We start from the raw sequence: 15,239 nt of genomic DNA, 5'->3' as shown, positions 1-15,239 counted from the left end.
CAACTCGGAACCACCAGTTCAGCGTGGAACCAGCACCCCAAAAGCTTTGCTCACAGGGCTTGTCTCTTAATATGACCCCACTTGCTCAGATCTGATACACTCCCTGCTGCATGTTTATTTATTGCCCACCTCATCCTGAGCTGGACTTGTAATGGGCCAGATCCTGAGCTGGTGTAAAACAGTGTCACACCAATGCTTTCAGCAGAGCAAAGCCCATTTACATCTGCAGAAGAACTGGCACACTGCATCTTATTCCTTGCCAGTGTTAATCATGCTTCGGGATAGTTTTTGACTAGTAGGCGAGGATGAAGCCGGGCAGTGTCTGAGGCATGCTGGACAGGTGCCCTTCAGAAACATAGTGCCTTGGCCAGAGGTTGTGACACTGTCCATACTCTGGCAAAACCCACATTGATGCCCCTGGGATGTTGCCTGAACACAGACGCCGGACCTGACCGCCTCCCAAATCACTACCGATCATTCATAATGCTAGACTTGCCCCCTACCCCACCCAAATGCCCTCAGATACACTAAGGCCGGGTCTACATTCAAAACATTCATTGGCGCAGCCCCACGGATTCGATGTGATTTTGAAAGGACATTTCTATACCAGCACACGCCCCAGTGTCCATGCAGTTACACTGGCCTAAAAGGCCTTTTGCCAGCATAGCTTGTTTCGCTTGCCAAACCAGTATAAACTATCCTGACTAAAGGCCTTTTTAGCCACTGGAAGCAGAATCCACACTAAGAGGGTTTGCCAGTATAGCTATATAGCTCTCCTGGCAAACCCTTCCTTGTCTAGACTGGGCTTCAGCCACAGAGCCTTTGTATTGTCAGTAGCCAGTTTGGAATAAGATGGCAGTTTGTCTGGTTCCCAGTGGACAGGTGTCCATGTCCAGCGGCTGTGTAGGCATGCTGCAGAGATGCCAAGGGCTGAATGGCCATGGAGATGGACTGATTCTCTCCCTGCAGTTCCGGGGTGGTGGAGCTGCGGGGAAGGGTGGCACTGCAGCAGGCTGTACTGGACCCAGACTCTGCACAACTTCAGTTTCTCCCCTTGAATCTCATTCCCTCTCACAGGCACTAGGCTCTGACTTATGGAAAGAAAAAGTCAGAGTAAAGTCTGGGAAAAAACTGTAGGCTCCCCAGTGCCACCTTGCCCGGCCCCAGCCCTTCGCCTGCCTTGGGAGCCGTTTCCATGCCAAAAGCAACTTGTCACTCACTCTATGTCACTTTTTCCCTCCTGGCTCTTTCTCTCTAATCAGCCTGGGATGCAAGAGAACTAAAACTCTGCCCGGAGTCTCTCTCTCCCTCTGGGCGAGCTCCGGAGAGGACTCACCGTGGGGTCATAAGCATCCCAAAATGGGCAGAGGGCTGGCCACACTCTCGGGCCAGGAACTGACAGCTTCCAGAGCACAATGTGATGCCCCAGCAAAGCCCCTTTGCCATGAAGCCACTCAGAGCCCTCAGCCTCCCCCAGAACCCAAGTAAAGAAACCACTACTTACATACAGTCCTGTGTGTCCCACTCCAAAGAAAGGGAATTTCACTGAGATTGGCTGAAGCCCGGAGCCTCCATCATCCTGTTTCAAAGTGACAGCGTCCCCCTGCTCCAAGCCAAAGGGGTAAAAGTCAGCCAGAGGCACAACACCCTCGACCCAAACCCATTTCCCCAGGGCTAGGATCACCATCCATCCAGCCAGGCCCTGCATCTCCACAATACACCGGCTGTCGCTTAGTTCAACTCAGAGTTACACCGGGTTTTTTTTTTTTTTGGCTTTCATCAAGCAGAACTTTGCAAGACCCTGCTATCTGTCCTCGCATGGGCTGGTTGGGTTTTTAATGCTGGTATGATTTGGTTTTGTTTGGAGGGGATGGAGTGGGGAGGGGAATGCGATAAAAAAACAGGCTGAGCTGCAAACTCCCTAGCAGGAATAAAAAGGCACAGAACTCAATGGTGCAAAAGCCAGAGTCCCCCCGCTTCCCCCCTCCTAGGCAGTGTAGCGTGGGGAGAGTTAGGCACCACTGAAGAGAGCTAGAATCTCTGTATAAACAGAAAGGTCCCAGAGTCGCAGGCCAGTCGCTGTGGGTCTCTCTCCACTGATTCTTCTCTCTCAGCTACACTAATGTCTCTGTTTAGCTGGGTGTGGGATGAGGGGGGGGTCTCATTCACAGAGCAAACTCCACCCTTGCTGGCCATCCTTTAATACTCAGGACATGGCCAGCCAATCATGGATCTTAGAGGTGGGGCTATGTAAATAAAAGGCTGTTCTTAAAGAGCAAGGGCCAGGGCCAGCAGCTGGGGAGGAAGGAAGGGCTGGGTTCACTTTTGGGTGCCCCTGCCCCCCATGTGGCTTGCTCCTGCACTGGGATGGGGGCAGGGTGCCCCAAGGGGACATACTGCCTCCTCTCCCAAGGGCCTGTAGCACTGTACCAGGGGTCGGGGTGATCATGCTTGGGGAACAGGGCATAGAGGGAGGGCGCAATGGGTCACCCTGGAGTGGGGATGAAATACTCTGGAGGCTTTGCTGACAGGGAGTGCGCGGACACAGCCTCAGGGTTTGCAGGGATCTCAAACAGGCAAGAGCCACAGGGAACTAGCAGAAGCATGGGTCTGCTTCCCACCAGAGGCAGAGCCCACACTCACATGTGCAGCCCCAAACCCCACTGGGCCTGGGGCTCCGGTGTTTGGCTAAGCCATGCCCATCCTGACCCCCCCCCCTGTAAACCCTGGTGGTGTCCCCTTCCTTTGGAGGGTGGGAGGGCAGAATTATGTGTCCTGGGGCTCAAAGCAGAGCATCCTGGGGTTAGAGACTTAGCCAGCCACTCACCCACATTACTGATGAGCGCCATGCATTCTGACTGGCTGTGCTGGCAGCGTCTAGAGACCCCTGAGAATGGAGAGCATAGAGAGCAAAAGGCTCCTGCAGCTGCTTCTCAGCAGCTGGTCCAGACTATGGAGCATACAGACACAGTCTGGGGCCAGCCTTGAGATCTGGGAAGTTCAGGAGGGGAGATCAGGGCCCACATTGTCATTGCTTCTGGTGCTGCTGCTGGGGGAAGGGGCTGGCAAGGAGCCATTTGCTCCCAGTGAGAGAGTGATGTGGAGCTGGCCCAGGCTTGGCAGAGCTTGCAGCACCCCTGAAGTGGCCATCTGCTTTGACTATGCTTAAGGCCACACCTGAATACAGCACCTCAAAGGTGACCCTGAGTCATATCGTCCTGTTCATCAGTCAAGGTTAGGAATTTGACCACCCCATGCTTCACAACTGTACTGGAGTCCCATGGTTTGGGGAAGTTAGTGGGGAAGGACCTTATGGGGTAGGAGCCGCAGGAGGCATGTAGTTCAAATCCCAAGGCCAGAAGTCTCATTGCTGTGCCACTGGCAGGATTATAGCTTCAGAGCTTCTAAGGCCAGAAGGGACAATTGGGATCACTGGCTTCTAGGAACAGCATCCTGCAAGGGAGAAGCCAAGATGGGGCGGGAGAGTCCTGTTCAGACCAGCCCCACGGGGATAGAGACATGATGGCACAGACCATGTGGGGAGGACAGGGCCAGTGGTGCTGGAACAATTTGTATGGTGGGGGTGCTGAGATCCATTGAACCTAACTGCAAACCCTGAATATGATGGAAACCAGGGGGTGCAGCAGCCCCCCCACAGACCCCTTAGTTCCAGCACCTATGGTCAAAGCTGATGTCAGCATCCCCTTGGCAGCATCACCTTGTGGTCACCGTGGCTAACACAGAAAGATGGATGAGAAACCAGCTTGCTTTTAGTCCGATTTGGGAGTGAAGAGGTTAAAAAGGCAAAATCTAATTTTAGAGGCTGAGCTGGGGACAGATTCTCACAACTTAACACAAGCTCCCTGCAGGAAGCAATTTTTTTTTTATAAAGGCTACACACTGAACCCTCCGAAGGCTTTTATATTAACTCTTTGAGGGCCAAACCTGTGAACACCCCAGAATGTAACACTGATAGTGAGCAACCAAGAGGCTGTGCACAGCAAATGAACATTTCAAGTGGCTTTTGGAGATTGATGTCAATATTCTCCTGCTTTTTAATGAAATTTTCCTGGTTTAATGACTGGCATACCTAAGAAACATCCCATGCAAAACTGTTCTCTGGTAAATGTGTGTGTATGAACATGGCGCACAGCAATATGTTTGTACGTGTGTGCTGTGTACGTGCATTTATATGGATGCCAGTGTGTGTGTGTACTTGTATGTGTGTGTTGCATGTGTGCATTTATATGCATGTAAGTGTGCGTGTGCATGGTTGTTACCCGTCCTCCAACAACAAGCTTCTCATCAGAACGCTAGCCTTATAAGAGAGATGTTGTATTCTGGTGGCTGCTGGTTTCTTTCTTTTTCCCATTGCCTGAATTCCTGCTGTCCAGGTGTTAAACCTCACCATGTGGCAACATAGATATGAATAAACCACAAAGGGGTTTGGTCTCACAGGCCTCTGGCCCCATCTTGCTGGCTGTGTCCGGGAAAGTCTCTCCATGATGCAAGCAGTAGGAAAGAGACAGCCGAATGGCACAGCCCAGCATTCCCTGGGCCACTGGGGCTGGAATGGTCTCATTGAGCTTTTATCATTCTGTATTATTGCTGCTTATTGTCTGTTATGGTGTCACACTGGTACCCATTCAGGATTGGGCCCCCTTTGTGGGAGGTGCTATACAAAGTGGTGGGCACGCTCCCTTCCCGTAACAACTTACAGTCCAAAACAAGGGGCTATGCTTCTGGGCTATTGTAAGGGGATCATAAAGGAGCAGATGTTGATGAAGCAGCAAATGCCCCCCGCCCCGCCTGTGTGCAGGCTGAAGTGTGGAGAGATGTGCTGGGGCTATACCTTGATGCCAGGCTTGTCTGGGCAGCAGCTAAGCCCAGCCAGGTCAGAACCAAGAGGAATGCAAGCACACCGGGGGAATGGTGCCCCGAGTGCCATGATGACACAATGGCAGGACAGAGCTGATGCTGTGCAAAGTAAGGCAGCCCTAGGCTCCTCTGTCTAAAGCCCCGCAGCACTACTCACCCAGGAATGCCTGTCCTGTCCTAGGGAGATAGGCCGTGAGGCATAATGCAGGAGGGAGAACAGGAAGGCTGCAGCAGCAATTGCCCAGAACACCCCACTCTGGTGTTAGTGTTTGTGTGATGGACGGGCAGCGCAGGGCAGGTGCTGCACACATACATGTGGGGCAGGCCCTGCTCCGAAGAGGGTCCCACATAAAGAGACCAGACAGACCCCAGTGGAAGGAAGGATTGTTAGCTCCATTGGACACCTGGTGGCACTGGGCCCAGAGTGGTGAAGGGCCAGAGTCTCAAAGGTGCTCTGCTCTCATTTAGATACACAAATGGTGGGGGTGGCTCTATGCAAGCACTCAGCCCCGAGCAATGTTCACCCTTCACAGAACCACGGAGCTCTCTGCACACCCTCACTATGGCCAGCCCAGAGATTGCCCCCCCAGTCGGCCCTGCAGGTGTAGCTATGGCCTGTCTTCTAAGGCTGAACTGTACTGCGCCTCCATGCGGGGCAGCGATCAGCACTGCCCCCTTCCCACACACACTGGGTGAGGGGAGACTGGCCACCTGCAGCAGCTCTCACCCCACGGCTGCCCAGCAAGGAGCCCTGCCCCCTAGCTCCCTCAGTTCAGCCCCACAGCCTCCCCTCTGGTGCTCCTGAGGCTCTTCACCCCCCTCTCCCAGGCCTAGGGGGCAGCTGGAGAAGGGCTCCTCCCTTTATTCCAGGCTGGATGCTTGTGGGGGAAAGGGAGGAGGCAGAGCTGCCCTGAGCTGTGGGGCTCCTTAGCTCCCCCATCCGACCCATGAGAACAGCGTGGGCTCCTGAGGGCAGGGACCAGAGCTCCACCTGCTTGCTGCAGCAGATCCAAGTGGCTGTTTACACACTAGATGGCAGATGATTGGGAACACCAACCAATCTGGGAAGGTCCCCCAGGCAGAGCTGACATGGGGCCCCTTGCTGGGCACTGGGATAGGGCTGTAGCGGTGTCATTGCCGGGTCTGCCCCCTGGTAACCAGGGGCACATTAAGCCATGCAGAGCCTCAGCCACAGGCCCAGACTGCCCGCGGATGCAGCATTTGTTGTGCCGAGCACGAACAGGGGTTGCTTTGTCTGGAATGAGTAGCCTGGCCAGCTTTGGGGGGTGGGGGGTGAGTCAGATTGGCCCCTCTGGCTCTCCAGCCCCCTCTCATAGGCTGAGCGGCTCAGCGGCCGCAGGTGTGGGGAGCACAGTGCTGGGCGGGGTCTCTGCTCTGTGAGCGTGAGGACCACGCTGGCTGTACAGCAAGGATCTGATGTTTGGCAAGGCTCTCTTCCTCTGTTACCAGTGCTTGGACAGGTGCAGTCTGGACCCTGACCCACTGGGGCTGCAGTGGCAGGAGAAAATGTCCACTCAGATAACATCATGGACAGGACAACACCCAGCTGGTTCATTCAGGAGGCGGGACCTAGGCTTGGGCAGTTGGCTGCTCTTCCCCTAAGATTCAGCTGGGTGCCAACATAAATGGGTGTGCAATAAGATGGCCACCTGTCTAAGATGGTACCCACGTACTTGGCACCCAGGTTAGCTGCCATCACAGCTGATGCCTATAGCACCAGCCCCAGCCTGAAATGCTGTTACAGCAGCACCATCAGCTTGTCCTGACTGTGCTGTGCACCCCCAGGAGCTATGCTTCCTGAGCCCCCTGGAGGCCTGGCCTTACAGGGTATTACAGCAGGGCCTAGAGGGCCTTTCCAGTATAAGGGCCCCTCTGTGCTAGGAGCAGTACACACACCTAGGGAGAGACAGTTCCAGCCCTGAAGAGCTTCCACTCTAAACAGACAAGCCAGACAGGGAAAGAGAGGGATCTGGAGGTGCCTATGGTCACAGAGTGTCAGAAGCAAAGCCAGCTGTCTCGAGTCCCAGGCCAGGGCTCTTCCTATGAGGCTACACAACCAGCCAGTCTGTTGCAACAGCAATTGACATCAGGGGGAAGCTGCACGTGTGCAACTGAAAGCAGGACTCAGGCTGTGGTGCCATCTGCCTGTTTCCGGGGGTGGCCTGCTGCACATTGATCCATAAGCAGCAGTTTTCTGCACATGCCCTGCCCTCGTGCCTGCACACGCCCCACAGAAGGTGAGAAGCACCAAGGGGTTTCTGTTAGACCCCTAAGCTTGGAATTCTTGGAAATTACTCTCATTATTGGTCCAGAAGGGGAGTGACAGTTTGGGATGAAAGAGGCTGAACAGAAGCCAGTTGTCAGCTCCTTCGGCTCCCCTCTGTCACTGACTCTCTGTACAATTAGAAAAGACCTGTCAGAGTTTCAAAGTTCTGGTGCAGAAAAATGCAACCGCCCAAGAAACTTTGCGTCGGTCCAGAGTCCCTTTCAAACACTGCTGAATTCTCCCAGGATCTTCAAGTGCCAGGAAACCAAGCAGAGGGCCTGTCCCCTCCCGCGAGGTAAGGGAAGGGAGAAGCTTCTGGCTTTCAGTTCTGTAGGAGTGGATTTCAGCCCTGCTAGTTCCCTGGATTCTTTAGTGCCTGTGTTTTGTTGTTGCTGCTAGATCCTGGCACCCAACAGGTTAATCCCCAGACCTCACCCTGGGCATTACATTTCTTCTTCTCTTTTAAAATCCCCCACAGGCAAAGAAGGAAAAAAGTGGTGTGGGTTTTTTTTTTAAGGTGCTAAAAATATTATCAGGAAATTCTTTTCAGCGATGTTATGTTTTAGGTTACATTTTAGACTCAAGGGCCTCTTTGTCTCCACAGAGAAAATCCACAGTTATCATCAGCAAATCATTTTATCAAGAAAGCTCAAGTTATCCCAGCAAAGCAGCACAAAGCTCCCTGACAGAGCTAGAAAAACCCTCTGACGCTGGCAATTAAGATGCCTAAATATGCATTCAATTTAGATAGCTATTTCATGCTGAATGCCCCACTACTTGATTATTAAATATGAACAATGTAAAACAAGACAGATAATAATCATAACGTAAGTACAGATTTACAAATCTATTACATGAGCATACACATTTAAAGGCCCCAATCCTGCAGTCACATCCACACAGGATCAAGGATACTTAGTTAGGCGGGACAGTTTCTCTTTCTTAATAAATAATAATGTCTAGCTCTTATTAATGCAAAATAGTTACCATTCATCCCCCTGTTCTTCTAAAGTACTACAGCCCCAGTCTGGCAAAGGTGTATGCATGAGGTTAATTTTATGTGCATAGCTGCAATGAAGACTACTAACATGCACAGAGGTAAGCATATATGTCAATCTTGGCAGAACAGGACCCTATCCTAGAGCAACACATTTCTAAAGAGCTCAAAGGTGTGTCTCCATTTCTCTCCTTGACTGTATGCCCTTGCTCACAGCTGTCAAATATTGCCATGTACTGGTTACTCAGTATATAGTAACTCTCTCAATACATCAGCTGCTCAGGCCCACCTCAGTATTGCCAATGACACAAGTTCCAGACTCATATACCAGGCCCAGAGAAATCCTGTGATTGGTTTAACAATCACAAGGTTGGACCCAGAATTTATTATTTCTTTCATTTTATTTGCCTCTGGTTTTTGAGCTGTTCGGGTTCCTGTTTTGAAGCTTTTCTCCACAACCATGAGGGCCAGAAAGTTACTTTTTTCTTTTTAAATGAAAACTGAGATTCTCATATAATCACCTGACTTCAGGAGCTGGGGATTTGAGAAAAACAGCAAATAATGCAAGCTTTGGGATAAAATCGGGGGAACTGGCAACACGGGCATCTAAAGTCATTGCAAGAGTACTCCTCTTCCCTTCGTTGAGAATACATTTTGACTGGTCTCTCAGTTTAAGGTCTTCAGCTCTGGCGGAAGGAAAATGGAAACTCAGAGAACTTCCTTTTCAGAGCCCAACAAAACTGCATCAACATCCCTGCAATAACAGAAGCTGAAGAAAAATGTAGGGCATGGGGGAGAGAAGAATCAGAGTTTAAACAAACAATCCAAGGTCAAGAAGCTGAAGCTAGGGTGTACTAGGACCTAAACTCTGTGTAAGACTTTATTCTATAGGTAGGCCTTGATGCAGCAAGGCTCTTAAGCACATTTAACTTAAAGTACAGAATTAATGTAAAGTTAGGCACGTGCTTAAATGCTTTGCTGAGTTTGGGGCTAGCTACTCATTCTCTACAAATGCCTTGCTGTGTAGATGAGAAGGGTGGAAGACATGGATTATAATCTAACATCTAACTGGGCAATCTGAGAGGAGGAGCAATACAGTATGGCTGGAAAAGTGGAAATGCTGCTGTCCTAAGGTAGAGGCATATTTGCTCTCTGTCAGTAAGCGATCAAGCCTAACATGGTGGGTTCTGCTATCTGTCTGCTATATAGGACTGAGGCTCTTATTACTTGTAATGTCTGTTTGCTTTCCATTCAAGTCTCATCTGGGCCTCCACTGAAAACCCCATTCCCGGCTGACCAGTTCTGGAGGTGCCTGGCCCCAGCCAAACGCTCACAATCTCTGGGTGTCGAGCGTGGCTTTGGTTTTCCAGCTGGCTCCCCAGTGACCGACTGGCATGGAGATTGCTGACTGGGGAGGCAACTTGTTCACTGCCTATGCCATCTCCATATTGAGACCAGTCAATGGGCCAGTTCCCCAGCTGGTGTAAATCACTGTAGCTCCACTGAAGTCAGTGGGTCAGATCCACAGCTGGTATAGATCAAGGTAGCTGCATTGAAGTCAATGGGCTAGATCCCCAGCTGGCGTCTATCAGGGTAGCACCATTAAATCCAATGGCACTCCTCTGATTTACACCCATTGGAGAACTACCACCCAGAATAACTCCCTCTCAAGCCCAAAGAGGAGGGAGTGGGCCATGGTAAATGCAGCCAATAATCTATTCCGATCCCTTCAGATCAAGCCTGGGCACTGGTCGTCACTTGACCAATACAGAGTAATAGCCATCAGTCCCTGCTCTGATGCATTCAGTATTTATGACAAAATTTCAAACCCCAGCAATTTGTAAGAGGTGCCAAAAAGCATCCAGCTCTCAGTGCTTTGAAAATATAAAAATCGGAATCATGGTTCAAAATAATGTATGTTTTTATTCGTAGAAATGCAATATAAATATTCCCCACTGCAATGATTGCAAGGTACATTTTAATACTGAACACAGGCCAAGGAACATGTTATGTAAGGACTGAAATGGAGCCGAAAACAACAGCAGGACTCAGTTAGAATCAACAGCAAAGTGATTATGTGAAAACCAACATGGCACATTTCCCTCAGTGAGACCCAGCTGTGCCATCAATGTGAGGGTATTCTCTGGGCTGCCCAGATCCACGCCCACACAATCTTCCCAATCCAGAGGATCTAGTCCTGAAATGCACTGGCACTGAAATGTGGGTGTGATGATTCCCACCCTCCCAATGGAGATGGTGGTTTGTTCTTGCATGGTCTTTCCTGCTGCCACATACAACTCCATGTAAACAACCCATTGGAGAGGGGGCAGAAACGCCAGCTACAGAGTGAGATATCCACTCACTCACCCCAGGGGCACTGCATTGGCTGCAGGGAGCTACACCTGATTTACAGCAGAGTGAGAAGAGAATCAGCCCCAGTGGGCCAGAGCCTTGGCTGGTGTAAATCGGTGTAGCTCCATTGAAGTCAACTGGCCAGATCCCCACCTGCTGTAAATCAGCTTAGCTCTGTGGAGATCAACAGACCACCTCCCAAACTGGCATAAATCAGCACAGACTCATGGAAATCAATGGGCGAGATCCCCAGCTGGTCTAAACCAGCGTAGCTCCATTGAAGTCAATGGGCCAACTCCTTGAATGCATGAACCAGTCTCACTCCAGTGAAATCAATGATGCCACATTAATTTACACAGGCTGAGGATCTGGCCCAGTGTTTCTGAGGGCCCAGTCCTATGAGGACCTGAGCACCTCCTGCCTGCTGTGGGGTCACCCTCAAGGGTGCTCAGAAGCTGACAGAACTGGGTCCCTGTGTAGGTCTGGTCCCACTTTCACTGACACTGGTGTAAGGCCAGAGTGACACCAGAGAAGTCACTGGAGTTAGGCCAGTGTGCAAGTAGAATTGCTCTACATGCCTGTATGCTGCACTGAGCCAGGCAGCATGGGGCGTGGGTGGGCATGGGGAAGATTTACCTGTATCATGGGAAGGAACAGAATCAGATGTCGCTTAGCAAATATTGTTAAAAGATGAAATGCAGGAAGATCCATCCAAAGCCTTGAAAATGCCACTGTTGATTTCCTTAGCAAACACCCTCAGCATTTAAAATCAGTGCTTAAAAAACCACAATGCTGGGACAAATTACTCCCCCACCCCACCACCAGCCAGTCATGGGAAAACATGTAAAATGCTAACAGGTGAAGGCCAAAGCGGTCCCAAGATGATTGCTTCTGTTGCCATGGAAACCACAGTTTGATTCCTTCAGGGATTTGCTTGGAGCCTGTGGCTGGCAGAGTGGGTGGAACGTTGAATTTTACACTTTGACGCCTCTCAGGGCCAGTGAGTCACAAGACGACTTGGCTTTGAGCTAATCCCAGCCACCTGCCACCATTAAAAAAGGCCTGCGTTTCCTGAAAGGATGAAGGGCTCGACCAGTCTCCAGGCGTGGTGGCGATGTGCTCTCTCCCTGCATCTCATTAGTGTACACTAGGTTTTTGATTAATGTCGGTGGATACAGTCCCCTGCAGGTTCTGTGCACTCAAGGGCCAGTTCCTCAAGCTGCACAGATCTGTCTGATGGCGACAGACCCCGTCTAGCATAATGAGAAGATGCTGCTGAGATTGGGAGGGTCTGCCACTCCACCAGCTAGACAGGAGGCCCCTGACAGTACTGGACGAGGCCCAAATGGCACTGCTCCTGAGGGAGAGAAGAGTGGCCCCGATTGCTGGGAGAACAGAGCTATTTAAACAATAGGGGTGAGACAACATAGGAAGCCAGGACACATTAGTATGGTTACAACAAACACACAAATCCCCAGCCAGACCCCTCAGCCCCTGGATGAGAAACACCCATGTAGCCCTAATGATAGAGAAGTCCCTCATTGCCAAATGACCTACATTAATTGGCTATGCATCAGTGGCCTGGGATTCGGCCATCGCTAAAGGAACAGCTGTCCTCACTGCAGGGTTTCCTTTCAGCTGTGTAAGGCCTACAGTCCCCATTGCTTCAGCCACTGTTGTGGTGCAGGCTCCTCCCAGAAACCTCTCCCCACAGCAGTGCTGGCCATGAGTCAGTCAAGCGTCCTGGCGCAGGAGGAGATGCCAGAGTCCGGCTTGCAGGCTGCAGAGTCACTGTTGAAAGCTGGTCCCGAGTGTTGTCTTTGACTAGGTCTTACCAGGCTGGAACACAAGGGCTATTTCGGGATCATTTCCCTGTCCGGAGCACCTGAGTGAGGTAGGACTGTCTCTTCCGCACCTCCTGGCCCAACTGCTCTTTCAGTGAGTTCACCTGGGGAGCATGGGGCCATTACGACTATGGAGAGGCAAGGTAATACTTCCCCATGGGGCTGTACAGGGATCTTCCTTATGGGGCCTGGGCATCTCCCCAAGGGAATACTGAGGCAGAAAATAATACCCTCCCCAGACCTGCCCTGGGAGTTCGATTCCTGTGGCCCTGCCCTCTGGCACTGCATGGCAGGGGTGAGAGGCTCTGAGATCAGAATTGTGCCACCCAAATGTACAGTTCCCCTTGGCAGTAGACACTTCACCAGCCATAGCACCCCACTCTGCCCCCCCCAGCCCCAGTCTTGCCTGACAAGGCCTCTGCATGAGCTCACTCAAACCTGGTGCCCAATGGTGCCTGCACCAGCAGCCAGGGCATGGCCTCCCCAATGGCTCCTTTTAAGGATGTTACTGTTGTGTGCCTAACTCCTCTACCTGATCCTCTAAGTCCCTGACACGCTGCTTGTGCGATCTCTCCCGGGACTCCAGGGACCATTCAGCCTGGAGCTGGGTGCTGCACAGCCTCTCCGTCTCCAGCTCCAACAGGCGCTGGGCATGTGCCCGCTCCATCTCTGTAATCTGGGCCTTTCACAGAAACATAGGGCAGAGCGTCAGCCAAATCCTGCTGGGATCATGTACTGGGCCATTGGGCAGTGCAGGACAAGGGCCTGGACCCAGACGCTCCTTGTCTTTAGCCTTCCCTCAGGTCATTTCCACAGTGCTGAGCTAGCACTGTCCATTTCCAACAGCCACGCGGGGCTCTGGTACCCGTGTGTGGGCTCACTAAGAGCCATTTCCCCCTTTAATGACTCTGCACCATTCACATGGTGCCTGACCCTTAGCTCCCCTGTGCTGCAGACAGGTCCCTGCCCTCTCTCGAAGGACCCCTTGAAGGGTGTGGGCCAGCATGTGGACACCTGCTCCCCAGGCTCCTTCACAGCTGCCTGGACCCTCTTGAAGAGGTGAGTGTCTGGGCTGCAGTGCACCGTGTCCTGCCTCCCTGTCCCTGGATCCCCTTGCTTCTCAGAGACTGTGTCCAAACAGCACCATGTTCCGCCAGATCTGCTCTCTGGGGAACTCCACATGGGGGGCAGCAGGCTGGAGGGTGAGGAGAACTGGCCTTTGCCAGTGCCTCTGCCTGCACCCAGGCCACAAGACCTCATGCACCCCATCTCCTAGCCAGGGGAGCCAGGACATGGATTAGAGCCCCCTGCAGGAGCAGAGAGACTTTCCCTGCCCTAACAGGAACCAGAAGATCTCCTCACTCCACCACGCCTGGAAACTGGGAGACCCCTTTCCTGGGAACCTGGCCTCCTCCTCCCCAGCCATGGAACTGGGGAGGAAGAAGTTTCCCAGGCAGAGCTTCCTTCCAGCAGGCACCTTCCAAGACCCCTGGCCACAGATGATGCCATGGGCTACGGCTTCCTTTGGCTGGGACTCCAGGCATCCTTTGGACTCTGCTGAGCTCCTGTTTGCTCCTACTTACCCCCTGCCTGGCCCGCTTCCCTCTGCCTGCGCCCCCTGTGCTCCTCTCTCTCCCTTTTCCTACTCCCATGAGCCTTCATCTCATCTCCTCACCCCAGGGCAGAGTAACCCTCTAAAGGGCCACCATTTCCTGTGATAAACCACCGTTACCAGTGGACTGACCTGCAGCGGCTGATTCTGTCTCAGGGTGTCCTCCCCCTCCTGGTGCAGACTGCTCAGGGACAGGTCCAGCTGCTTCTTCTCTGCACTGAACCGCATGGCATTGTCTTCTTTCCTGAGCATCTCCCGTTCTGCCTGCAAGGACAAGTCGCATGGCAGGAACCTTCACCTCCTCTCTGGCACGCACATTGCTCAGCAGTTCCCAGTGGGCTGGGATTTTCAAAGTCTTGGGCTGATTTTCAAAAAAGTCCCACTGCACCCCTGAAAACCTGGCCGTACCAGCTGGCACACATAGCTGGCTTTGGCTGCCTGGAGCTGGCATGCTCATTGAAGCCAGGGTACCTTCTGGAGTGTCTGCTTGCTAAGTTCATCATTACAGCAACAGCTAGCGACCCATCCCAATCTAAACAGACAACTCAGAGAAAAGGTGCAGAGTAGAAACTGAGGCACAGAGAGGGAAAGTGACTCGTCCAAGGTCACTAGCAGATGCAGGACTAGGACCCAGATCCCCTGCCTCCCAGTCCAGTACTCTTCCCACTGGACCATCCCAGTACCTACGAGAACAGCTGCATCAAGATGTGGAACTGAGGCAGAGGACTTCTCTGTCTCCCAGGATTCTGTGCTGTGGGTGAGGGCAGTGTGGGGCAGACCTCCTTCACCAGAGGGCAGAGTGACAGCAGAGGAATCTTGGGAGGGAAACAAGGGAGTCACTGGAGGCAATGCTGAGGGAGCAGTCCGAGGAGGAGGGTGGTTCCAGAAGCAAGGGAGCAGCCATGTCAAAGGGCATGTATAGATTGAGAAGGAAAGGAGGGTAGTGAAGCACTGGAATGGGTTACCTAGGGAGGTGGTGGAATCTCCAACCTTAGAGGTTTTTAAGGCCCAGCTTGACAAAGCCCTGGCTGGGATGATTTAGTTGGGGTTGGTCCGGCTTTGAGCAGGGGGTTGGACTAGATGACCCCCAGAGGTCTCTTCCAACCCTGATATTCTATGATTCTATGACAGAGATGGAGAGGAGACCTTGAGACCTGGCTAAGAAGAAGCCAGGGAAACCCTGGGGAGGGAAAAGGCAGTGGAGTAGAAAGGGCAGAACCCAGGCCGTGGGAAGAGACAGCACATCTGAGGTGTTTGGAGGAAAAGGCA

At 52.2% G+C, this 15,239-nt stretch overlaps 2 protein-coding genes across 8 annotated transcripts in view; both read right to left on the bottom strand.

Moving 5' to 3' along the window:
* SNED1 (sushi, nidogen and EGF like domains 1) overlaps positions 1–2,133 on the bottom strand; it is a 123,867-nt gene extending 121,734 nt beyond the window's left edge. For 2 of the 4 annotated variants that reach the window (XM_050965335.1, XM_050965334.1), the window contains exon 1: positions 1,505–2,133. In XM_050965335.1, coding sequence (XP_050821292.1) covers positions 1,505–1,708 — 204 coding nt within the window. In that variant the 5' untranslated portion in view covers positions 1,709–2,133. The remainder of the gene's footprint in view (positions 1–1,504) is intronic. The other 2 variants (XM_050965333.1, XM_050965336.1) reach the window with 1 other exon arrangement.
* A 7,741-nt stretch (positions 2,134–9,874) lies between these two features.
* CROCC2 (ciliary rootlet coiled-coil, rootletin family member 2) overlaps positions 9,875–15,239 on the bottom strand; it is a 136,954-nt gene continuing 131,589 nt past the window's right edge. For all 4 annotated transcript variants that reach the window (XM_050965329.1, XM_050965332.1, XM_050965331.1 and 1 more), the window contains 2 exons: positions 14,103–14,234; positions 9,875–12,462 (listed from right to left, as the gene is read on the bottom strand). In XM_050965329.1, the coding sequence (XP_050821286.1) occupies positions 12,379–12,462; positions 14,103–14,234 (216 nt within the window). In that variant the 3' untranslated portion in view covers positions 9,875–12,378. The remainder of the gene's footprint in view (positions 12,463–14,102; positions 14,235–15,239) is intronic.

This window comes from Gopherus flavomarginatus, chromosome 8 (assembly GCF_025201925.1).
Source record: "Gopherus flavomarginatus isolate rGopFla2 chromosome 8, rGopFla2.mat.asm, whole genome shotgun sequence".
Lineage (NCBI taxonomy): Eukaryota > Metazoa > Chordata > Testudines > Testudinidae > Gopherus > Gopherus flavomarginatus.
The sequence above is the reverse complement of the archived record's forward strand: the minus strand, read 5'-3'. Positions and strand labels throughout refer to the sequence as shown.